At 39.7% G+C, this 25,564-nt stretch overlaps 1 protein-coding gene across 5 annotated transcripts in view; it reads left to right on the top strand.

Moving 5' to 3' along the window:
- Nucleotides 1-25,564, top strand: part of TENM1 (teneurin transmembrane protein 1) — a 912,904-nt gene that overhangs the window by 235,925 nt on the left and 651,415 nt on the right. For 3 of the 5 annotated variants that reach the window (XM_077478714.1, XM_077478705.1, XM_077478696.1), the window contains exon 3: nt 5,881-6,141. The exons of the other annotated variants lie outside the window; for them this stretch is intronic. In XM_077478714.1, the coding sequence (XP_077334840.1) occupies nt 5,881-6,141 (261 nt within the window). The remainder of the gene's footprint in view (nt 1-5,880; nt 6,142-25,564) is intronic. 5 annotated transcript variants of the gene reach the window in all.

Genomic DNA, 25,564 nt, shown 5'->3' with positions numbered 1-25,564 from the left:
AGTTTTGGACAAGATCCGACGGACAAAATCCGACCGACAAAATCCGACGGATTTGGTTGTCGAAATCTCCGACCGTGTGTACAGAGGCTTAAAGTGAACATGTGCACTCCAAAGTATTTACTTTGCATATTATACTACTATACTACAAGCTTACTATACTATAGCTTACTATAAGCTTTAAAAGCACTTTAAAAGAAGCTGTCATTCACCTCTATAGCGGATACATTTATCTTCAAAGCTCACAACAGTGGCATTGAAAATTTTTCAGCAGAAGCACTGAAGTTCTTATACCTAGGCAACTCAGCTTACCCTGCTTTGTCCACAAAGGTTTAGAAGGCTGGGAAGCTGCTGAGATACTGCTGGTACTCTCTACATTTTTCTATTTACTATTTACAATTCATGCATTTTTTTTCACATGACATACACATGTGAAATCACTAACATTGATCAGATAGATGCAAAAACATTACAAAAAAAAATAAAAAAATCAGATTTCTATTTTAGTCATACCACCAATTATGCTTAACTGGCATACGTTTGGACACTGAAGCATGTGCTTCATAGCAAACCACACATACAGTATTAGTAATTTAGTTGTATGTATGCAGAACCCTGTGCATGCTATCCACGAACATTCCTGGCAGATAGTAAATCATGTGAGGGTAGCATTTACTCGTCTGCATGCAATCAATGCGACATACAGCGCATGCATAAGCTTTAGTAAAGTAAGGCCAATGTATTCACCTGAACATGTTGAGTTTTTCACTGGATGTAATGGGGGTTATTTATTCCCCTTAGATTTACAGTGACTGCACTTCCAAGTGCACTTGTACTATTTAAGTTCTGCCTTACTATATAACAAATAAGGGTCCTTTCACACGGGGCAGATCAGTGCTGATCCGCCCCGTGGATATCCGCTTGCTCAGCGGGGATCGCCGGAGTGATCTCCGCTGAGCAGAAGATGACAGGTCCGTCTCTGCACACTGCGTAGGGACAGACCTGTCACAGCGCCGCTCTCCCCTACGGGAGATCGGATGACGACGGGCCGCAGTGTCCGTCGTCACCCAATCCGATCTGATGACGGATGGAAAAATAGCTTTTTCCTCCGTCACACTTTTTCGGATCGGAGCGGGTCGGATGTCAGCGGACATGTCACCGCTGACATCCAACACTCCATAGACCTCTATGGAGCATCCGTTCAGGTCCGCCTGAAAAACTGACAGGCGGGCCTGAACGGTGTGAAAGGGGCCTAATAAGTATTAAATGTTTAGTGGAAAATAATATTCTGTTTTGAGTGGAGCTGAACATAAAGCTTTTTTTTATGTATGGCATTTTCTTTCTTACTACTTTATAACATATAAAACACAAGAATAATGTGAATCTAGTGTGAGGACAACTGGTTATTGAACCTGTGTATTTTTTTCATTTCAGATGTTTAGTTTAAATCATCTTGACATTTTAATTTACAGGATGAATTAACCACAAAACAATAACATTTAAATTAATGTTGCAGTATTGCAGTAACAAGAATAGGCAATTGGCATCAAACGAGCACTAAAATTGTATTGGGGTATATAAAATCTCATTGAGTTTAACAAAATAAATTACACCAATAAATAGTATTAAAGCTTTAAAATCATGTTTCATTGGAATTTGTGCAACTTTTCATGATACTAAATTAAAACATGACATCAATAGTTTCATAGATAAATACATTTTGATAGACCCGCATGGTTGTTCGGATAAACATAGGGCACCATAGAAGAGATTTATAGATGGATAAAGATTATGTGTAGTTGCTTGGAAAGTGTAAAGTTAATACAGACATTCAAAGAATATATTTGAAAAAGAATTGATTGCTATATAAACGCATATTTTTCCAATGCCATAGGCAATGAAACTGAAAAGAATTCCTGGTATGGCGTCTAGGAATCACATGGAATGATCATAAATCCAGTCCCAGCATTTAAACAAATCACAGACTCCAGTCTTGTTATTTCTAAAGTAAAAAATAAATAAAAAATAGTGTTGCGTAATTTGTTTCACTAACCATAGTAGAGGCAGTCAGAGAATAAACTTACATAGCCCCAAAATATTAACACTTTCCTTTTCTTAGTGTTTTTTTTTAAATTGCTCTAAAGCTAAAGTGTGGACAAATATAAATTACCCTCCATTTAAACCAGTTAATTATTCATCAGAAGAATCCTTAAATTTATTTTTGAATAGTTCCTTAGCCTGTCTGTATATTAGCATCCTCCACCTTACTACAATCTGATGTTAGTACAGTTTTAGTACTGACAGGGGGACTGACCAACCCCCCCGCCGAAACACTCGGGTCAGCGCTCTCAACCATTGGCTGAGAGTGCTGATTGGGAGCCGGTCATCAGACCTTTTTTGGTTGTGAGCCTTCAACAGAGGCTGGCCAAACAGCCGTCTTCTGTCAACTATTTGAACCAACCAATACCAGCCAACATTCGGCCCATGTGTACTAGGCTTTAAAATGGGAGAGAAAAAGCTACACTGTAAGCCAGTTAGGCTTTGCTACATCACATATTTCACAGTGATATAGATATTGGAAATATTAAGCACAGGGGTGATCTTTTTTAGCATTTTGCTGCTCCTTCCTTAACCAATCATAGTCTGTTATGAATTACAGGATCAATCATTACGTAGAACTATTGCCATCTATGAAAAGATATGTGCTGTGACACTGAAGTATAAGTGTATCTTACTGTTATCCCTTAGTACCCCTACAAAGTCCAACAAATCACTGTTGATTCTGCCAGTGAAGTCCATCTATTGAGTTTCCTGTGAGGATACACTAATGATACTGCACTGTTCCTTAATTCAGAACAGAGCTGCCACTCAAATGTAGGCTGTACCTGTTTGGGCTATAGTGGGATGAAAAAATGTTGCAGTGAGCATCGCTATCAGCCTTGTTAGTGCTGATTCACAAGCCTATAACTTCTCAATTACACCTTGCCCCCTGCTTTCTGGATTGGCAGCAATGTCTCTGTTGCTGAAACCATTCCACTGTGAGCTGCAGTGTCTGGGAAGGGGAGCTTGTAGGATACACATAGGGGACAATTCAGCTCACTCAGGAAAGGTAATTCACATAGAAACTGATTTGACTTTGCTTAGATTGTCATACAGGAGCCTTTAGTTGAACTTTATTTTTCTTTCAACCAGGCATTTTTCATGGCAGAATGAACTGGTACTGAGTACCAGCACCTCCCAGCACTGGTCCAGTACTGTGTGCTCCCCATAAGAATCACTAATGTCAGGCACCTGGAGCACATGCACTGCATCTGATGGTGAGCGTCCTGGATCCCACAACCACCTCTGTATTTTTTTCTTCAGTGTCACCTATGCAGCTTTTGCCTTCTGTTCTGGCACTGCTGACCCAATTCCTGTCAGACCTGTAGTGCTTACTCATTATCCTGGCACGCTGTGCGTTACTTACTATTGACCTCTGTCCTGTATGTCTTACTTCTGACCCCTGCAATCTGCATGCTACACTTTCACTCTGTGGATTATGCACTCCTGACCATTACACCCTGTGCCATATACACTCTGGACCTAGAGAATAATAGGTGCAGGGAACACGGTTGACCTGGGGAAGAGGTTGAATACCTGCACCTATCAGGCTGCATGTATGACCAGTGCAGCCATATATAGCTGACTTAAATTGCTCCTTGCTCCTGCTATTGTAATGCACACGATGAGATTATCATACGTATGATCGTCCTTTTTTTTTTTTTGCATGCTAGTCTCATATCAAAAATGAAGAGTTTACTAAAGTTACAAAAATTCTTATATGACAGCATAAACATTCAGAAATGATGTAATATGATGTAGTGTATTTGTATTGTATTTTCGAATGACAATTATACTGATTAAATAAAAATTGTACGATCTGATATCATACTAAAAAATGTTTGCTTGTCCCATTGGATAATTTTTCATGAATTGTCATGATCGGTTCTCGAAAGCTGTGTGCTAACGATCAACCTTAATTGAAGATACATTGTGTGGTGCTAAAATGTGTGGCAGATCTCCACACAATTGGACCTTCAAGCAACATTTTATTTCCTAAACAAGAGCTTTTTAAGACTTAAGACTGCACCCCTTTCAAGTTGTACCTTGTAGCATTTTAAAATGTGGACATCACAGTTTGGGTAAACTGACCCACTCATAGGCATCAAGAAAACACAATGATTACAAGGCCTTATGTAAGGTGATTGTAGGAATCAATACTACAATATAATACCTAATTTAAGACCCTTTTCACACAGGCCTCCTCTGTTGTCAATTTAGGAGTTGGTTTAGAACAGAAATAACATATGTGACCTACATATCTGTTGTGATTTTACCCCCAGTTTTGATCCTCTGATGGAAAAACAAATCTATGTGATTATTATGGGTATCTGGGTGTAAGCAATCATGCAGCCACCTATATCCAACCCCATCTGCTCAGATCAGCAAAAGTGAACCTGGATGCAAACTTTTTTCCATTTGGCTCGACAAACCTTAACAAACACAGATGTGGGTGGAATGCTGTTTGACTTACATGCGGACCCCCATAGTAATAAATTGCAGTCTATTTTTGACCCATGTAATCAGGAGTTAGAACAAACTGACAGAATGCCCATGTGAAGTGGAGCAAAAACAAAAGAATAAAACTCTTGATGTAAAATAGTTTTTGATAATTGTTAGTTCATTGGCTGCAATATACCTTCTGTGATTATGGCATGGCATTATGTGTTGCATTAGTTTACTAGGCTTGTGCAATTCGTTTCGTAACGAATCGAAATTCGGCCGAATTTTGCATCTTTCAGACATTCGGATGCATCCAAATGTCCGAATAAAAAAATAACGAATTACAACGAATACGAAAAAAATATAACGAATGAATTCAAATGAATTCGACATGATTCGGTAATTCTTTAAAGATCTAATGAAACAAAAGGTCAGCTCAAAGTAAATCTTATAGTCCAATCAGCTAATTAATTTTGTGCCGGAGGTTGGATTACTGGCAAAGCGCATTCTTGAGAACTGAGTTAGAAGGGTGTTGTATTGTATTTGAGCCGAGCAGAAGAGACGTTGTCATTGTGCGTGTTAAAAGATTTAATAAACAAACGACTTTCCAAACTACGAATCATTATCACGAATGTCTATACATACATAAATAGCGAATTTTAATGAATGCGAACGAATGAATTCGACATTCTCCGAATAATAACGAATTATCCGAAAACGTATTAAAGTAACATAACGAATATAACAGAACGAAATTATGTATTTTACGAATGACAACGAACCGAAACTAAACGAAATTTTCCGTTGTGCACAAGTCTATAGTTTACATAAATGAATAAAAGCAATACAACTTAACAGTAAGCAAACAACAAAAAACTCAGACACCTCTCATTGGTGGCAGATTAAGATAGAAAAGGTTCCAGGGCCATCAGCATTGTTTGACTTTAGCGAGCTTGCATCTAGGCACATTCCCAAAAATGTAATACAAGTGGAAATCAAGTGGTGCCTCTGATTTTTCAGTGTACTAAATCCATCTGGTTGCTTTATCTGATAACATTGATGTATGTTGTGCAATTAGCTTAATCAACCATTAGTATACTATTCATTAGTTTTACTTACCTACGGAAATAAATGCATGTCAGGCAAATACTGTACAGTATATTACAACTCTAATAATTTTCTAGGCTTATCCTTGTATCCAGCACTCTTTTTTTGTGTTTACCATCACTAAGTTTGATTTTAATCTTCCACACTTCAAAGTAGTCTTTTCAGTATTAAACCTAATGGTTCTGCTTAGCCACCTCATTCTTGTTTCCTTTTGTTCAATTTTTTTTTTTTCAGAAATGGAATACTGTGAGTCTCCGCACATTTTATGCTCTGGCTACCCGACCAGCCTACACAATACTGTTCAGCATAGCTATCCGCTAGAGATGGGTTCTGATGCAGATACAGAAACAGAAGGAGCAACTTCACCAGATCGTGCCCTTAGGATGTGGATGAGGGAGATGAAATCAGAGCACAGCTCGTGCTTGTCAAGTAGAGCCAACTCTGCATTGTCTCTAACTGATACCGACCATGAGCGGAAATCTGATGGGGAGAATGGTAATACAGCAACCTATAATATGTTCTTGTGGTGATAGTGCATAGTATCACATGTATTGTCTTATTTATAATAACCTTAATAAACAATGCAAAGTTTTGAGTGACAGTCTTTCAGAATATTACGACAGCTACAAGTGTAACATATACATATGGTTAATATAAATAAAACTATAATTATTACAACAATGGGATAGTTAAGCTCTTGAGTGTTCCTCCATGCACTTAGATGTCTTTGAGTCAAAAGGAATAATATCTGTTTTCAAGAAACAAAAAATGTTATTGGCTTCTGTCTGCATATAAAACAGCATTTTCTTGCCTGTGCAGCTTGTTTTTATCAGCAGTATTTTGGGATTGGTGTTGCAGATATTACGTTTTTCTAAAATAATTAAGCTAAATATGTTGAGAGCAGTATTATAGATGCCAGGGGCAGATTAGGTCTAACAGTCTGCTTGCCCTACGTGATTGTGTACGTCAGGATATAACAGTTGAGGTGAAGGAAAGAGTTTTGTGCCCCAATTGCAGAAAGGACACATAGAGTAATATTAGAATGAGGCTTTATTAAGGCTAAAAATAGACAAAATTCAGGTGATGTGATGTTTCTATGTGACATGCTCTGACAAGTTTTGAAGGTAGAAGTGAAAATTTTGTTTTATAAAATTCTATCTGTTAAGAATGGCAGCTAATTTGCCAAAATCTCTTTGGGAAAGATGGCAGAAAGATGGCAGCTAATTTGCCAAAATCTCTTTGGGAAAGATGGCAGAAAGAAATATCCGAAAAATCCTACAGGGTCTAGAAGTTGCAATAGCAAACCTGTATGCTAGATTAGAATATGAAGAAACGGTGGGGACAGTGTGATTTTTAAGTGTATTAGTAGGCAGTATCTGCAGTAGTAACTGTACAGAGCCAATTGTGCTTGCAATGTTTGTTTATTTAAAAGAGATTATTCGAAAGTGTGTGGAAAAACGAATGAATGACAAGAAAAGTGAGGTGTTCGTTACCGGGTAATGTTACGATGCTTAGTGGATGAGATATGAGGTAGCACTATCTCTCTTGTCCAGAAAAGTCCTGACACAGCAGTCTCTCACTAGGGAGGCAGAGGGTGGTTAACCAAGAGAGTTGTATTGTATTATGATTATTTTTATTTATTATAAAAATATCCTTATTATTTGTATTGTGTTAGTGGGGGTGAAGTGGGATGAGGTTAGGTCGAAAAAGAGAGTTTTACTGGATGCTGGTAAAGGAGATTAAACTGAATGTAGAGTTCTGGGATGAGTGGTAGTTGTAGTGGGCTTTAGGGGGGGATTAAATGTGGGTGAGTTTTGGGGGATTTTGAATAACTCAATAACAAATAAAGTGTAAAAACTCTTGTAATGGGAAAGAGAAGAGTTCAGAGGAAAGGGTTGATAAGGCATCAAATATTCTTCTATTTCTTGGTTCAATAGTTCATCAGGAAAAAGGGATGGGTGTGGGGGTCAGGAAAGTAAATCGATTACAGTCATTCAAAAAAGCAACATATTGGGTGATTGTAGGAAAAATGGCTGACAAGTTTCACACATGTCTAGCTAAACAATCGTGTTGTAAAGTAAATGGTAAATGGGTCATTTTTAAACTCTGTCCTCCTGAAAGCAGGCATCCTTTCCGCAGTGGATGAGTCCCCAGTAGCCTGGGCTTAAAAGTGGGTTTAATGACACTGGCTGCAATGTAGCCTAGAAGAGAGGCTTCAGCTAGGGGCAAAAAGGAAATACTGCAAAGGACAGCTCTGGATTGAGGGTGAGTCTAACTAAAGGGTGTCAGCACAGCAAGTAGGGGGAAACCCCCAAAAGTATGAACGCAAGAAAAAATCAAGTAAAAAAAAATTAGAACCTGACAAAATCTATCAGGATTGAATTATTGCTTGTACCCCTTTAAGCAATTTGCCTTAACTTCCTCCAGGTGTTAGAGAGTTAGAGATACGAGAAAACAGGAAGGTAAGGCAATTCTTCTCTATGCAAGCACAGACAGCATTTAAAATATGACAGAAAAACCACCTTAAAGGAGATGCATAGCATTTTCAATCTGTAATTTCACACAGATAGGAATGGCACATTATATAGTTAGTAAGGCTGAATAAAGACACCAGTCCATCTAGCACAGTGAGTGTCTACAATTGACCCTATCCCTGTACATTGCACACACCCTCAAGGAGCCCACAATCCAAGGTCCCCATTCATATACTAGGGCCAATTTTGGACAGAAGCCAATTAACCTACCTGCATGTCTTTGGAGTGTGGGAGGAAACCAGAGAACCCAGAGGAAACCCACGCAGGCACAGGGAGAACATGCAAACTCCAGGCAGGTAGTGTCGTGGTTGGGATTCAAACCAGCGACCCTTTTTACTGCTAGGCGAGAGTGCTAACCACTACACCACTGTGCCGCCCTACATTGTAGTCACACTTCCCGAATTAAATATCTTTGTCCAGTGTTTCAGGGAATATAATCCATTGATTAGTACTGAGCTATCTCCTTAACTTACCCACAGTGCTCAGGCAATAATTTATCATGTTTACATTGTTGTTTGTGTCAGGAGTGTGAGTATGTAAAATATAATTGTATGTACATAAGACGTGTGTACATAAAACATAAAGTCATGCAAAAATATGATATGTATGTGTTCATAAAACAACTATGTACATAAAATATCAACTTAAAAAATAACCCTGATCTCCATGATAAACACAATTTTTCATAATGAATAGTTGGAGTAAATTATATATTTTTAAAAAATGTTTTTAAATTTAAGTTGCTGTGATGTCATTATTTGTCCTCAATGCTTGCAGCAAAGTCCAGCCATGCCTCGTTTACCTCAGGATTTAGACAAGGGGTCAAAAAACAATATCCCATATTTCTTACGGAGTTTATTCAGAGCTGCGGGCGGTGCAGATGTCCCATTCTATTGGCACTGTAAGTGGGTAGAAAGAGACAAGACTGGGACTGGATGGAGATAACTAAGGATCAGCCAAACACCCCCGGTTCGGTTTGCACCAGGACATGCAAACAGGCAAAAAATACGGACGAACGCGCGAACACCATTAAAGTCTATGGGACACGAACATGAAAAATCAAAAGTGCTAATTTTATAGGCTTATATGCAAACTATTTTCCTAAAAAAGTATTTGGGGACCTGGGTCATGCCCCAGGGGACATGTATCAATGCAAAAAAAAGTGTAGTAATTTTAATAATGCTTTAAGTGAAACAATAAAAATTAAATATTCCTTTAAATATCATGTCTGGGGGGTGTCTATAGTATTCCAGTAAAATGGCACAGTTTTCCTGTGTTTAGAACAGTACCACAGCAAAATGAAATTTTTAAAGGAAAAAAGTAATTTAAAACTGATCACGGCTATAATGAATTGTCGGCTCTCGGCAATATAGATAAAACTCATTAAAAAAAATGGCATGGGTTCCCCCCAGTCCATTACCAGGCCCTTTGGATCTGATATGAATATTAGGGGAAACCTCAAATCTAAAATTTAAAAAAAAATTACGTGGGTGTCCCAAAAACCATACCAGGCCCTTCAGATCTGGTATGGAAATTAAGGGGAACCCTGTGCCAAATTAAAAAAAGATGGCGTAGGGGTCCCCCCAAAATCGATACCCAGCCCTTCAGGTCTGGTATGGATTTATAAGGGGAACCCTGTGCCAAAATGTAAAAAAATATATGTATGGGTCTCCCCAAAATCCATACCAGACCCAGGCCTCATCCCCACAACCCTTGCCCGGTGATTGTGGGGGTCTGTGGGTGGGGGGCTTATCAGAATCTGGAAGCCCCCTTTAACAAGGGGACCACCAGATCCCAGCCTCCCCCCATGTGAAATGGTAATGGGTACATTGTACCCCTTCCATTTTACAAAAAAAGTGTTAAAAATAGTAAAAAAGACAGGAGACTTTTATTAAAAGATAAAAAAATGCCCCACAATGTAAATCCACCTCATGCCGCCCAACGAGCTGAAAAAGAAAAAAAAGCGACACCTCTTCTCGGTGACAGCTGTTATATAGCTAAGGGGGACACTCGGGTAAACGGTTGACCCCATCCGTGGCGTCAGAGGGGGGCGGGATTCACCCATTTACATCACCGGGTGGCCCCGCCCTCAGTTATAAAACTGCTGTCACCGAGAATAAGCCTCAATCGGTGGGAGCCTCCCATGGATGCATAGCTGTTGCAGCTTTTTTATTCTTTTTTTTTCACTTCGTTGGCAGCATAAGATAGATTTACATCGCAGGACATTTTAATTTTTTTTTTAATAAAGGACTTGTCCCAAAGTGTCTCCTGTCTTTTTTACTATTTTTGACACTTTTTTGTGAAATGGGGTACAATTTACCCATTACCAATTTACATGGGGGGAGGCCGGGATCTCCAAATACTCCAAAGCACCCTCCCTATGTTAAAAGCATGTGGTCTGGTACAGGGGGTGCTCTCTCGTCCCCCCAATTTCCTGTGGCCTGCCAGGTTGCATGCTGGGATAAGGGTCTGGTATGGATTTTGGGGGGACCCCTGCACCATTTTTTTACATTTTTGGCACAGGGTCCCCCTTAATATCAATACCAGACCTGAAGGGCCTGGTACCCTCACGCAATTTTTTTTTTTGGTTCGGGTTCCCCTTAATATTCATACCCGACCCAAAGGGCCTGGTAATGGACTGGGGGAAACCCATGCCATTTTTTTCAATGAGTTTTATCTATATTGCCGAGACCAGAACATTCATTATAGTTGCGATCAGTTTTAAATGACTTTTTTCCTTTAGAAATGTCATTTTGCTGTGTTACTGTTCTAAAAACGGGAAAACTGTGCCACTTTACAGGCATACTAAAGATACCCCCCAGGCACGATATTTAAAGGAATATCTCATTTTTATTATTTCACGTTAAGCATTATTAACCTCCTTAGCGGTATTCTTGAGTGTGGCTCGGTGTGAAATTTCAGCATCAAAAGCGGTTACCCTGAGCCACACTCAGGATCGCATCGCAGAATCTAGGCAAAGTTACTTACCTTGTCTCCAGGATCCTGCCATGTCACCCCACTGTGTTTGCAAATTGTGTCCTCTGTCGGATCTATCAAAGTGCCGAGCTCCGTTCCCTTTGACTGCTGCAACGCACGGGAACGGAGCACAGTGCCAAATTCAAAAAGTTAAAAACACATTACACATACAGTACACTGTGATCTTACAGATTACATTACTGTATCACATTATTTCACCTCCCTTTTGTCCCTAGTGGTTTGTCCAATGCCCTGCATGCAGCTTTATATGATATATTCTGTTCTTTCTGCCTGGAAACTGGAGATTGTCCAAAGCAACCAAAAAGTGTCCATTTACATCAAAAGCAGTTTTAGACCAGCTAGAAAACAGCGATAATAAATTAGAATCACTTGCAGAATTTAGCGATAGCGATTTGTGGGGAAATTCATCATCAAACACTGAAAAGTAATGACAGCGACAATTCTGCAACTGAGTAAATTTCAGTTTTTTTGATTTGATTATATTATTGAATAATTTTCATTATTATTATATTATTATTTGTTATAATTATTTATTATATTATCATTTATGATTTCATGTTTCAAACTTTATCATACCCGGGATGTCTACTAGACTCTTTTTTGGACAGATTTAAGTGTGTTGCTCCTAAGAATTTAAGGACTACAATATAAAACGCCCAAATTTCCGTGTAAAACATTGTACTGCTTTGAGCATCAAAAATCTGACATAATCATACCACCAGGGAAGTTAAAATCACTGCTCCCCCAAAAAATGGGCACTTTAAAAAAAAAAATTTGCATTGATACATGTCCCCTGGGGCAGGACCCGGGTCCCCAAACACTTTTTATGGCAATAAATTGCATATAAGCCTTTAGATTGAGCACTTTTGGTCTTTCATGTTAATGTCCTATAGACTTTAACAGTGTTCCGCGGCTTTCAATGCTGCGGCAAACACCGCATAATGTTCGCTGTTCGGCGAACAGGTGAAAGCCAATGTTCAACTCGAACATCGGGCTCATCCCTAGAGATAACCCACTGTTCTTTTTATAGTTACATGGTTAAATGGTGAAGAGGAAAGCTCTCAATGTTCGCTCTGTTTTATGATTAGAGATGAGAAAGGGTGAGGAAAAAAAACTTTAGTTTTCCTGGTTTTTTTTTTTATGGAAAAAAATAAATGAATGTGTTAAAAGTAATTTTGTTACACTAGGAAGGTGAAATGTAGTGTGAATAAAAGTATTATGCTTAAAATAAGAGTACAACTTATACTGTAAATAAACTACAGTACCTTACTTCGAGATTGTATGTAACTGTGGCGCAGCATCGGTGATATTGACCCTCCATGACCCCCGTCGTGAGAGCCAGAGCTGAGCTCTGTTGCTCCTCCAGCTCACCGCCCCCAATGCATTCCTATGGATATGTTGCATCTCGTGGGGTCGGCGAGCACGAGAAACACAACCTCGCAGCACAGATTTCCAGCGTGATCGCGCTGGAAGCACAATCTCGCAATCAGGTACTGTAAATTTGCTTTTTTAAATGGTATTTTTGCATTACAAATAGAGTAACAAGGGATAACAAGATAGAATAACAAGGGCTGTATATGTTAACAGATTCATGTTAGCCAATGAGGACTGCATATTGGACCAATTCTGGTTTATGTATTTTGAAGTATTTTGGTAAAGTATTTTGGTAAAGCTTTCCACCAGGAAGCAGCTGCTCTAAAAAACATCAGCATACTGAATAGGTTGTCTACATTTTCTCTGCTCCTGTAAACAAATTACCAGCCCTTGTACACATGGTCAGACATTCCAATGGACAATGTCCAAAAGGACCGTGTTGTCGGATAATCCAACAGTGTGTGGGCTCCATCAGACTGTTTCCGTCTGAGTTTTCCAGCTGGGCTATAACATTTTTCGACAACATGATCCGATCGGACTTTGTCCGATCATGTGTAGAGAATTCCGATCGGACAAAGTGCCACGCCATGCTCAGATCAAATTCCTAGACCAAAGCTATTGGCTACTAGCCTGAACGTAGTTCCGTCCTAACAAAATAATGTCATCACGTTAAGTGCGATCAGATTTTCTGACAACTTTGTCCAACTGTGTGTATGCAACAGTTTCGGACAAAATCCGTCGGACAAAATCCGTCGGACAAAATCCGACGGATTTGGTTGTCGGAATGTCCGACCGTGTGTACAAGGGCTTAGACGGACAGTGCTGTGCCATGCAATAGAGCCTGATTGGCTGACATTGTTGGCTTTCTTTCTGCTAACGTGCAGGTAATTAAAGTAACCTAATGTGAAGAAACATCAATCTCCTTTACCATGTGAATTTAAAAATACATTATTTTAAAAAAATATAATGGTGTTTTCATATTTGTCTAGATTTTAGCTTTAAATATTTTTGCTCTGCTCATTCACTTCAAGCATCTAAATATGTGCAGTGGGAGTTTAAAAGTGAGAATTATCTAGGTTGCAATTGATAACGTCTTCTGGAATTGCTCATTGCCTGACTTTCTATGACAACTGTACTGAATCACTGATCTTTATAGGCTGCAGCAAGTGAAGTTGGGGTTAAGTCAGAATATTGTGATCTACATGCCTGTTCCTAGTCAGTGACTTTTACTAATAAAGCCATGAAAGATGGAGAGCTAGAGATCAGCAAATGGCAGCTTCTGTATTTCCCTCAGCACAGATTTCTATTCAATTCCTAAAGACATACCGTAATTTGAAGTACAGATATATCTATTTTGCTATCGCTTGGTATTGTTGAAAATATGGATGCACCCTATTGCTATGCTAAAGATTTTAAATTAAGGGACGACAGTAAAAGATATTTGCTGGCTTCCACATTACTACTGCCTCCTGCATTGATGTCAGTAGGAAGAACCACTGGGGTTGATTTACTAAAACTGGAGAGTGCAAAATCTGGTGCAGCTCTGCATAAAAATCAATTAGCTTCCATTTTTTTTTGTCAACGCTTAATGTGGAACTTCACACTGCTAGCATTAGTACATAGATAAGAACGTATATAATCATATTTAAGTGTTTTTTACATTTCTTCAGTTACTTCCTGGTTTCTTGCCTAGGCAAATTATGTCATACACCCCAGGAGTCTTCAGGATGGGTTTTCTCAGCTAAGCACACACTCCTGCATGCATGCTTGAGCTAAGATTCACACATTTTTCTAATTGGACTCAATTAGAAAAAATGCATTATTATTCCTGGGTGCATCTAGTTTAACCAATAAAAAAAAAAAAAAAAAAAAAAAAACAACCATACAATCCCTTATACACAATGCTATACCTACATTTGATCCAGAGGAAGGCAGAAAAAAACCCAGCAAACATGTGTGAAAATATTTTAACCCTTTCGTTGCCAGGCCCTGCGATTGATTTCATACACTCAGGCAGCCAGACCATTTTTGTAATTTTTCATTTGTTTTTTATTTTTTACTTATAGCTTTCATAATTTGTGAAAGACCCCCCCAAACCATATATTTTCTGAAAGAACATGATCAGTTGAATAAAAAGAAGGTGCTACTGTTTTTGTAGACCCCGCGGTATTTGCGTAAATGTTTATTTGCAAAACATACACTAAAACCATTATTATCATATAAAAACACAGCAAATTTTACAAAATTCCTACTAAATATAAGAGCTTAACCTGTATTGAATTAATAAATAACAAATATTTGTAATTTTTAAATTGCGCCTTTTTGCGAAATGCTAAAAATTGAACAGACGCAAAAGTGTAATTATCCAAATTTCTCTAAAAATCGGTGGGTTTTCATTTTTCACTTATAGCTTTCAGAATTTGTGAAAGACCCTGAAAATCATATATTTTCTGAAAGCATATGACCTTTAGAATAAAAAATAAGGTGCTACTTATTTTTTAGACCCTGCGGTATTTGTGCAAATGTTTATCAAACCAATGCATTGGCAAAAAATACACTAAAACCATTATTAGCAGATAAAAACACAGCTAATTTTACAAAATTCCTGCTAAATCCCTACTAAATATAAAAGCTTAACCTGTATGGAGTTAATAAATAACAAAAAGTTTTAATTTTTACATTGCATCTTTTTTCAAAATGGTGAAAATCTAACGTACGCAAAAATGTAACTATCCAAATTTCTCAAAAAGTCTGAAGGTTTTCATTTTTCTCTTACAGCTTTCAGAATTTGTGAAAGACCCCAAAACCATATATTTTCTGAAAGCATATGACCTCTAGAATCAAAAGAAGGTGCCACTGATTTTTTAGACCCTACGGTATTTGGGCAAATGTTTATCAAACCGATATATTGTCAAAAAATACACTAAAACCATTATTAGCAAATAAAAATACAGCTAATTTTACAAAATACCTGCTAAATCCCTACTAAATATAAAAACTTAACCTGTATTGAGTTAATAAATAACAAATATTTGTAAATTTTAAATTGCACCTTTTTGCAAAATGGTGAAAATCGAACGTACCCAAAAATTGCTCATAAAATCTGGAGGTTTTCAATTTTCACTTACAGCTTTCAGAATTTGAAAAGACTCCTCAAACTAGACATTTTCTACAAGCACATGATCTTTAGAATAAACAAAAGTGCTATTGATTTTTTGGGCCCTGCAATAATTGCGCAAATGTTCATCATATTGCTATTTTCACAAAAAATACACTAAAATCATTAATAATGCACATAATGACAACATAACTTACAACATTCCTGCTAAATTAGTACTAAAGCATTGTTTGCATGTGGCATACTAAAGTGTAGACCCATGGGGGGCATGTTTACCTGCACAGGAATGCACAGGTGTTCCATGCATCCCTGTACAGGCAGTCCCATTTATGTCAGCTGGGATGCAACAGCTGCACAGGTATAGCTGCTGTTCTCAATCTGACATCCATGTGGGTATATGACCCCAAACGCAGACAGTGTGAGCTCAGGGACATGCATGCCTACCTACATGGGTGTAAAATTAGGAGCAGTGGCTCTGTTGGTGCAGATGCTACATCCCAAATGACATCAATGGGACTGCCTGCATAGAGATGCACGGAACACCTGTGCATCCCTGTAAAGGTACACTGTGTATGCCCCGTTTGATCAAGGCCTTAGGCCCCTTTCACACAAGCACACCAATTGGGTCTGCCTGTCCATTTTTCAGACTTGTCCAATTGGATCACCCATTGTTCTCTATGGAGAGACTGATGTAAATAGACATGTCCGTTTACGCTTGCCTGCATCTGATCCAGTCCAGTCTTCTAAAAACAGATGGATGGGGATTCCATTCCCCATCCATCTAGCAGATCTGATGGCGTCCAATTGAAATTGACAGGTGGTCCGTTTCCATTCGACCATCCCATGGAGAACAACTGTGTCCGTGTCCACTCGGCTTTAGCAGACAGATCCTTCGCTGAGCAGGTAGATCTGCTTGACAGAGTCTGCTCCATGTGAAAGGGGTCTTACCAGGAGCGACTGGTCCATTAGGGGCGCAGGGGCGCCACCCCCCTGCAGGGCACTGGACTCATATGGTTTTTTTTCAAGCCAAATGATTAGATCCTGAGGCTCTAATTGGCTTGAAAAAGGTTGGGCTTGGGGCGCAAACATTGCACCCCGAACCCACCCACTTGTGACAATAGCGAATTAATATTCGCTATCATCTTCCGGCTTCTCCTCCTGGCCAAATCAGGATGGATCGGGTTGGCCGGGAGGAGAAGCTGAGGTATTCATGGAGGGATGAGTGCAGGGGGCATCACTGTGGAGGGGTAAGTGCGGAGGGAGGGGGACCGTCACCATGGAGGCAGACCTGGGGGATCTTACTATGTTTGTGTTTTTTTTATTTATTTTTTTACTTTTTTTCTTTACAGTCATTTTATAACTTTTTTTTTGAGGGGTGGGGGTGTCTTTGGTGAGATAGCAGAGGTCTAAACAGACCCCCATATCTCTTTTTTTGAGAGTAAGGGACTGAAGATAGTCCTTTTCTCTGTATCACTTTACTTTAATGAATGCATGGAATCTATTTAGAGATTCCAATCATTCATAAACTGACAGTCTGATACATAGTAACAATCGCGGTTACTATTATCAGATGTCAATGGGCATATAGGAGCGATCATAGTGATTGCTGCATGTGCCCATGGTGCCACACTTAGCAGGGTGGTAAACACATGTTTACCAAGCCCCCCAAGCCTAAACATTACCCTCACCGCTCCCCCCTCCCCCACCACGATCCCTAGTCTGTCACATTGCTGGAGCAGAAGCTGCAGGCTGTGGGAGGGGAAGGAGAGATTTCGCCGGAGCTGAGAGGGATCGGGGTGCGGGGGCTGGTATTGGGGGCGGTGATGGGGGACACATCTGTATCCTCCCAAGCCCTCAGCAGCACCTGAAGCCGGTGGGAGCGGCAGAGGAGGCATGCCAGCTTATGATGGTGGCTGCGGGGGATTGAATTGGGGGGGTCGGATCGGGTGGAGGGGGGATACTCAGTGCTGGGGGGGGTTGAAGGGGGTGAAGGAACTCAGAAAAGAGAGTGGGGGGAGTAGTTTCAGGTGACATTTAGCGGCAGAGGTGGAGAGGCCGTCGAAAGGGAAGCAGTGGCATGGGTGGGGGGCAAGGCGGCCAGATTAGGGGTTAATAGTTATAGAATAGGTTAATCAGTTATAGAATTGTTCAGCAGAGTCTGCTGAATAATTCAGATATAAGCTTATGGTCATTGAAGTGACCATAAGCTTATAGGAGAGGGAGAAAGGAGGTCTTATGCCGTACTGACTTGGCCTCCTGCAGGCACTTCTGTACGTCCGTACGGCATACGGACCTGGCAGTGAAAGGGTTAAACGGAAACTGTTGCCATACTAAAAATCCAACAGCTGGCACCAATTTACAAAAAGTGGAGTGGAAGATAAACCTTTATTTATAAATAGGCTCCCTAGGGTTTGGGTTTAATAATTTGCACTATTTCTCCAGAAGATATGTGCTGTGTTATGCTGCTGTGTGAATATTTCAGTGGAGATATATTATTAGGATTTGTAAATAAAACACACTCACAGATCATCCAAAAAATCAAAAAATTATGTATACACATTAAATAACCATAGCTCTATATATATATATATATATATATATATATATATATATATATATATATATATATATATATATATATATATATATATATAGAGCTATGGTTATTTAATGTATATAAATGTATATATATAAGTTCTACCTAAATTATAAATCAAGAAACATATGACCAAAATTAGATATATATAATGTGTTTCCATGGAAACCAGAGGATGGAAAATGAGTACTTTTTATAATATGCATTGGATTAAAAACCACAATGTGGCTTCTGGAACAATATACCTGCCAATCATTTTTGTTACATGATATAGTTACATATTAGCATACTTTAGGCAGTTATGGAAATAAGGTAATGGGAAAGTTGAAAATTTGCTAGCATATTCTATTATGTTTTATATTGATTTATTAATTCGTACAGGCAATAATACGTGTTAGAAATATTTCCCCTCGCAATGGTAAATGTGTGTTAGAGATAATTCCCCTCCAGGTGACAGCACTGTTGGGAGACTTCCTCCTCAGGGACACAGATCGCATTAAAAAAGCTCAAACCATTAAAATATAGAAAGGAGTGCTAGACTAAAACCAGATGAAAGAGTCCAAGATAATTTGAATTGTTAGTAAATAGGAAATGTAAAAGTTTTAATATGTGGGAGCCGTTTTGCCAGAGCTATTAAGCTTGCGTGAAGTTCTTCTTCACCTGAATGCCTATTGTAAAAGTACAGCCGATAGGGAGCTTAGTTATTCCAGGTGGACATCATGTGATGTCCTCCCACTCTTGCTATTCATGTGCACACCTGTAGCAGCATGACCAGGGTAAATGGCAATGTGATCTCTGTGTCCAATCGCAATGAATCACACAATGTAAACAATGGCTACTTGCTGTTACTGGTTCTCCTTCCTCACACACAGACAGCATGTGAGAGGAAGGAGAGAGATCTGTACTGGGATTTGTGAGTTTAGAAATTCAACTGTGATCTTTACTGTGACAACACACTGTTACACTCACAGAACCACCTGTCAATGCCCTGACTGCAGCTATTATCCTGATTACAGAGCAGCCATCATCAGTGCCCCGCTTGCAGCAAGTGTATCTGTCACAACAGTGCAACCGTCATCAGTGCTTTGATCAGCCACACCAGTGCATCAATCATAAGAACCCTTATCATCTATACCAGTGCAGCCATTATCATTGCTCTCATCAGTCAGTGTACATGTCACACCAGTGCAGCCATAATCAGTGCCCTCATCAGCCAGTCTACCCATTACACCAGTGCACCCATCATCAGTGCCCTGTCACACCCGTGCAGTTGTCAATAGTGCCCTTTCCAGCCAGTCTACCTGCCACAACAAACTGTGATTGGTAGTCAGGAAATTAGATGTGTAATATATACCACTAGAATGCCTGAAGGTTCTCCTTGGATGTTGGGCCTTTCTATGTAGCTAGGTTATGAACAAGTTGCCATACTTGAGGAGTAGCAGAATGCATTTTTGGGGGTTTAATTATTTGTATGGCAAATGTGTGTGTTAGAACTATCTTACAAAAAGACAAAAATATGTTTTAATTTTCTTGCCACGTATTCCAAAAACTTGTGCCAAAAAATGACATGTCCAAAGGACTCATTATGGCTTATAGAAAATAAGTTGGGGTGTTTGCTTTCCCAGATGTGGTCATTTTGTGGGTGTTTCTATTGTCCTGGTCCCCCAGGGCCTTTCAAAAATGTGATAGGTAGTCAGAAAATTATATACATAATTTATGTGTAATTATGGTCTTTGAAAGTCCAAAGGTGTTTCTTGGATATTGGGCACCTATATGTGATTAGGCTGTGAAAAAATCTCACACATGCAGTATTCTCTTACACAGGAATAGCAGAATGTATTTTGGGTGTAATTGCAAGTATGTGTATGCCATGTGTGAGAAATTGAAATAATTAAAAAGTGCTGCACCACCAATAATGTGGAGAGTTTAGATTTGAAAAACAATGATGGCCTTTCTTGGTATCTTTGTAAGTGGATAATTCCATCTTAATGGTCTGGAGAATCTTAGACAGTGAATTTGGGAACAGTCACCTGGAGGAGAGTGAAACCCCCTGGTGGGGAAAGCGCATATAGACCTATCAGTTATGTAGGTCAGAAAATTGAGGTGAGCAAAGTGTTTGATTGGTTTTATTTGTTTCTTTGATTCAAGATAGTTTTTGGGAGGGAATTTCACATATGACACTATAATATTAGTGGCTTAGTAAGAGCATCCACTACTGGAGGTTTCCACCATTATTCACAAGCTGCAACTGATTATTGGATCATGCTGATATATTTGCAAACAAATTAATTAAAATTACCGTAACATTAAACTATGGTAAATTAATGTTGGAAGTCTTTGCCCTAGTCTTATTGTATTCTTAATTGTAATACATTTTGAAGTCATCACTATGATCTATCATGAGTTGCAATTGGTGTTGCATTATCACATATTTATTTTATATTGTTAATGGAGGGTTGGTGACTATTTATTCACAGTATATACAGTATTTACTTACCACTGATAATATATGTGATTAGGATAAACCAATAGAGGTTTCCACCATTATTCATCAATCGCTAGTTGGAATGTATAGGATTTGGTTTGAATATTTGTTGGTTGCCATACACACACTGACTTTATTTACCATACCTACCGTTACTGTTGTATTTGGCTGGGCAGATCAGTTGGGGTTCCCACTATCATTCACCTATCACTTGTTTGAACACAGAGAATTTAGTGTGAATATGTTTTCCTTGTAACAAACTGATTGCATATACTTACCATACCTATAATCCTTGGTGTATGTAGTTGGGTAGAGCGGTAGAGGTTTCCGCCATCATTCATCAATCAGGGTTTGGTTAAGTGCAGCACTGTTTAGTTATTTCTTTTAATTTTGGTGTGGTACAACATATTAATGCTTAGCTGCACATACACAATTTCAATTAATTTTGCCTGCAAGAGAATAATATTTATTTTTTCATTTTCCAAGGAATTGTGGGAATAAAGGCTCAAATGAGGCGCAACATTTAGAAATTGCGATGGACAGAGCTGGACTCGGACAAAAATTTGGCCCTGGACTTCATCCAGACCAGCCCACATTAATTTTGCAACAGTTTATAAAACTATACGCAATTGTGCAAAAAAACATAAGTAGGATATTATAAGGAGTCCTCACTAACCTCTATTATTTCACTTATTCTCCTCTGTATTTTTCTCATCTTACTCACATCACTGCGTGAAGTTGAGGGCGAGCTGCGCAGCCATTACTTTGTCACTGAAACAGGCCCACTGAGCCATCGGCCCACCGGGAAACTCCCTGTAGTCCCAATGGCCAGTACATGCCTGGCAATGGATAATTTGTTACATATGTTTCCCCTTATCTGGCCAATTCTGGCCAATAGATAAATCCAAAAAAAAAAAAAACTGTAGGGGTTTAGGAGATATTAAGAAGAGTCAGAAGGCTCTTTATAGCACACAAACCATTAAACCATTTCTCCTTTTTTTTTTTTGTTCGGGGGCCTGTATTATTTAAAATGAATATTAAACATTGAGTAGCTAAATGTAGTTTCCAATAACAGATTTTAGGATTAGCTTGAGTTAAAATTAATCCACAACACAAGGGGTAGAACTTGTACAAAAGGACATCATCGTTCAGGTGAGCCTAGAGAAACATGGGGGTTTATTTACTAAAGATTGAGAGTGAAGAATCACTCCTGCCTAGAAACCATTCAGCTTACAGATTTTATTGCCAAAGCTTAATTGAAGAAGCTGAGATTAGAAGTGGATTTGTTTCTATGCAGAAGTGAGCCTGATTTTGTACTCTTCAGCTTCAGTAAACAATTCTGCCCCATGGGGTTATTTATCTTGTAGAAGTGAAGTAACCACTTCAGCTAGATCACTTAAGGATTGGTAACCACTTCAGCTTGATCACTCAAGTTGAGAAAACTTTTAATATTGTTTTTGTTGTTCAGTCATTTAGTTGTATCCGACTCTTTGTGACCTCATGGACCATAGCGCACCAGGCTTTTCTGTCCTCCACTACCTCCCGGAGCTATCTTATTTTTATGTTCATTGTTTAGAGTATGCTAATATTAATATCAATATTCATATATATATTAATATTAATTAATATTAATATGTAATATTGTGCAGCTTGTCTAAAGAATGTTGGTATTATTATTATCATTATACAGGATTTATATAGCGCTAACAGTGCGCAGCGCTTTACAACATTGTACACTTACAATACAAATCAATACAGGAGGGACTAGAGGACCCTGCTCGTTAGAGCTTACAATTTAAAGGGTAAGTTCACCTTTAAAATAAATAAATAAATAAATACATAAATAAATACATGCACATACTTTTGAAGGAAAAAAAATATGCACTTTTAACCTCCCTGGCGGTATGATTATTTTGGATTTTAGGTGCTGAAAGCGGTACAATTATTTTGCATGAAAATTTGGCGTTTTATATTATAGTCCTGTAATTCTTAGGAATAACTCACTTAAAATCTGTCCAAACCAGAGTCTAGCAGACATCCCGGGTATGATAAAGTTTGAAAAATTAAATCATAAATTATAATATAATAAATAACTATAAATAATTATACCAAATAATAATATAACAGTAATAAAAATTATTCAATAATGTAATCAAATCAAAAACACTGAAATTTGCTCAGTTGCAGAATTGTCACTGTCATTACTTTTCAATGTTTGATGACGGATCTCCGCACAAATCGCTATCCCTCAATTCTGCGAGTGATTCCAATTTATTATCGCTGTTTTCTAGCTGGTCTAAAATAATTTTTGATGTAAAGTGACAGTTTTGGTTGCTATGGACAATCTCCAGTTTTCTGGCATAAAGAACAGTACCGTATATACTCGAGTATAGGCCGACCCGAATATAAGCCGAGGCCCCCAATTTACCCCCAAAAAAACTGGCAAACTTATTGACTCGTGTATAAGCCGAGGGTGAGACATGCCTGTCCATCCCTGTGTGTGTGTCCGTCCATCCCTGTGTGTCCGTCCATCCCTGTGTGTCCGTCCATCCCTGTGTGTCCGTCCATCCCTGTGTGTCCGTCCATCCATCCCTGTGTGTGTGTGTGTCCATCCATCCATCCATCCCTGTGTGTGTGTGTGTGTCCATCCATCCATCCATCCCTGTGTGTGTGTGTGTCCATCCATCCATCCATCCCTGTGTGTGTGTGTGTCCATCCATCCATCCATCCCTGTGTGTGTGTGTCTCCATCCATCCATCCCTGTGTGTGTGTGTCTCCATCCAACCATCCCTGTGTGTGTGTGTATCCATCCATCCCTGTGTGTGTGTGTCTCCATCCATCCATCCCTGTGTGTGTGTGTCCATGTGTGTGTGTGTGTGTGTGTGTGTGTGTGTGTGTGTGTGTGTGTGTGTGTCCAGCCTACCTGTGTCCCGAGCCTGTGTCCCGAGCCTCCGTCCCGTGCCTTGCCTCCTTGCCTCCGTCCCGTGCCGTGCCTTGCCTCCGTCCCGTGCCGTGCCTTGCCTCCTTGCCTCCGTCCCGTGTCGTGCCTTGCCTCCATCCCGTCCCGTGCCGTGCCTTGCCTTGCCTCCGTCCCGTGCCTTGCCAGGATCGCCGCTCTTCGTCGGCGCCTCGGCGGCCATTCTAAAATTCAAAAGCCGCGCCTCCGCCTTCGCCTGTGATAGGCGGAACACTGAATTTCCCAGCAGCCTGTGTTCCGCCTATCACGGACATCGTCTCATCCTCGTCCGTAGTACGAGGATGAGCGGATGTCCGTGATAGGCGGAACACTGACTGCTGGGAAATTCAGTGTTCCGCCTATCACAGGCGAAGGCGGAGGCGGAGGCGCGGCGGCTTTTGAATTTTAGAATGTCCGCTGTCTGTCTGCTCGACACGCTGATCGAGCAGGCAGACAGCGATGACTCGAGTATAAGCCGAGGGGGGCACTTTCAGCCTCAAAAAAGAGGCTGAAAATCTCGGCTTATACTCGAGTATATACGGTATTTATATTATAAAACTGCATGCAGGACACTGGGCAGACCACTAGGGACAAAGGGGATGTGAAATTATTACATACAGCAATGTAATCTGTAAGATTACATTATACTGTTTGTATACTGTGTGTTTCACTTTTTGAATTTGGCGCCGACCTCCATCTCTGTGCGTCGCAACGCTCGCAGGGAATGGAGATCGGCTCCGTGATGAATCGAGCGGAGGACGAGCCGCTCCTACAGCGCGGGGACATCGCTGGATCCAGGGGACAAGGTAAGTAACCTCCTCCTGCATGTGGTCCCGAGTCTGGCTCGGGGTTACCGCTTTTGGTACAAAACTTCCACCCCGAGCCAGACTCGGGAATACCGCCAGGGGGGTTAAAGGAGCCTGCAAATCATTACACCCATGATCAGTTATAGACGTGTCAATGGACTATGATTGAGATGGTCAGGGCCATAGTGACAGACAGGACTTGTAGTTCACTCATTCACAGGTCTCATGATGCAGATGTGTGGGTTGGGCCCTGCAAAGCTGTGCTGATTTCTACAGCTCCTGGGGGGGAGAGAAACCCCTTCATACTGTCTCTGGGGAAGGTGGGGGGTGCTTTGGGGATTGCATGAAAAAGATAACATTTTAATAAACAGGGAGCACCTACCAGCTTCAGTAAAAGAGGTATTTGTAGCTCATATACTTCAACAATCTGAAAGTATTATTTGTGCATTAGTAATTTGCATGAGGCACTTTAATTAAGTGAAAGCTTTCAGACAGCACAGCTTTCCTGCATCCTAATATCATGATCAGAAATACATGTATAATTTAAAAACTAAGCAATAAATATGCTTTAATCAACTTTAGGCTGTTGAGTTTTTACATCAAAAGCATTACATTTGTCTTTTTTCACTATACAAACAGCTTTTAGATATGTTCTTGGTCTCTCAGCACTCTTTAGCATAATTCCATGTGTCAAGCACTATTGCAGTCTATGCTGAGCATGGAGCACACACTGTTCTGCACACTGTCTCTGTAAGCTTAAAATGCATTTCGGAAACATCTGGGCAAGACAGTTGAGGTGAAGTGGATAAACCTTTTGTTCAGCATCACAGGAATTTGTTCTGTTTCAGGTCCCTTTAGCCTTCCTACATGGCTCTGCATATTATGTACAAATCCATAAGAACTATTTTGTTTTGGAAAAAGTGCCTAGCTTTTAGTGGTGTGCAAGGCAAATTTACAGTGCTTTAATAATTGCTTGCCCAACATGGTAAATATGCATACACATGGGGTCACAGAGAGACCCGCACTGATGCAGACATAGAAATTATTATTGG

This window comes from Lithobates pipiens, unplaced genomic scaffold (assembly GCF_037356315.1).
Source record: "Lithobates pipiens isolate NorthernLeopardFrog02 unplaced genomic scaffold, aLitPip1_a1.2 Scaffold_1, whole genome shotgun sequence".
Lineage (NCBI taxonomy): Eukaryota > Metazoa > Chordata > Amphibia > Anura > Ranidae > Lithobates > Lithobates pipiens.
Note: the sequence above shows the minus strand (reverse complement) of the source record. Positions and strands in the feature narration are given on the sequence as shown.